The 956-nt window shown below is 45.6% G+C and overlaps 1 protein-coding gene across 1 annotated transcript in view; it reads right to left on the bottom strand.

The window, feature by feature from the left end:
* The window catches only part of EMH_0020690 (uncharacterized protein), a gene marked incomplete at both ends in the record, with an annotated part of 4,935 nt that overhangs the window by 3,421 nt on the left and 558 nt on the right, over positions 1-956 (bottom strand). Inside the window, one exon of the mRNA XM_013501619.1 lies at positions 272-306. Within this exon, the coding sequence (XP_013357073.1) occupies positions 272-306 (35 nt within the window). The remainder of the gene's footprint in view (positions 1-271; positions 307-956) is intronic.

Below are 956 nucleotides of genomic sequence, written 5' to 3'. Positions count from 1 at the left end.
CAGCAGCAGCAGCAGCAGCAGCAGCAGCAGCAGCAGCAGCAGCAGCAGCAGCAGCAGCAACAGCAGCAAGAAATATTTTGTGATGATTGGAGGGCCCCATATCTAACTCTGTGCCGTCGCTGCAAACCCTAAACCCTAAACCATAAAGCCTAAACCATAAACCCTAAACCCTAAACCCTAAACCATAAACCCTAAACCCTAAACCCTAAACCATAATCCATAAACCCTAAACCCTAATCCATAAACCCTAAACCCTAAACCCTGAACCTACGTTAATTGCAGGAGACGATGGGCGCGGAGAGCGACCTGCAGGCACCGATAAACCCTAAACCCTAAACCCTAAACCCTAAACCCTAAACCCTAAACCTTTGGGTCTGAGCAGCTTGCTGTTCCCCCCCTCTGCTGTCGAGCTGCGTACGTAAACCCTAAACCCTAAACCCTAAACCCTAAACCCTAGGCCTACTGAGTTTTTTCTTTGTGGGGTTAGGGGTGGAGGGCCTCTCTGCGCGTTTTGTTGTTTTTTCTTTTTTTTGTTTTTTTTGTTTTTCTTCTTTTTCTTTTTTTTCTGTTTTAGGGCTCAAACCCTAAACCACAAAAGCAGAGAAAAAAACCTAAACCCTAAACCCTAAACCCTAAACCCTAATAAATGCTGCCACTTGTGCGCCAGCGGTCTCCCAAAGCCCCCGCATACACGTGAATGAGAATTCGAGGGTTTAGGGTTTAGGGTTTAGGGTTTAGGGTTTTGTTAGGGGCAGCAATGCACAGCAGCAGAGAAAACAAACAAAAACAAAAAGGAGAGAGAAGAGACAGAAAAAAAGAAACAAAAATAACACAGGAGAGAAAGCAAATACACCCCAAACCCTAAACCCTAAACCCTAAACCCTAAACCCTAAACCCTAAAAGGATGGGGAGAAGAGCAGCAGTGCATGCAGCTGATATGTTAAGAGAGGCGTATG

This window comes from Eimeria mitis, genomic scaffold (genome assembly GCF_000499745.2).
Source record: "Eimeria mitis Houghton genomic scaffold, Emh_scaff721, whole genome shotgun sequence".
Lineage (NCBI taxonomy): Eukaryota > Apicomplexa > Conoidasida > Eucoccidiorida > Eimeriidae > Eimeria > Eimeria mitis.
Note: the sequence above shows the minus strand (reverse complement) of the source record. Positions and strands in the feature narration are given on the sequence as shown.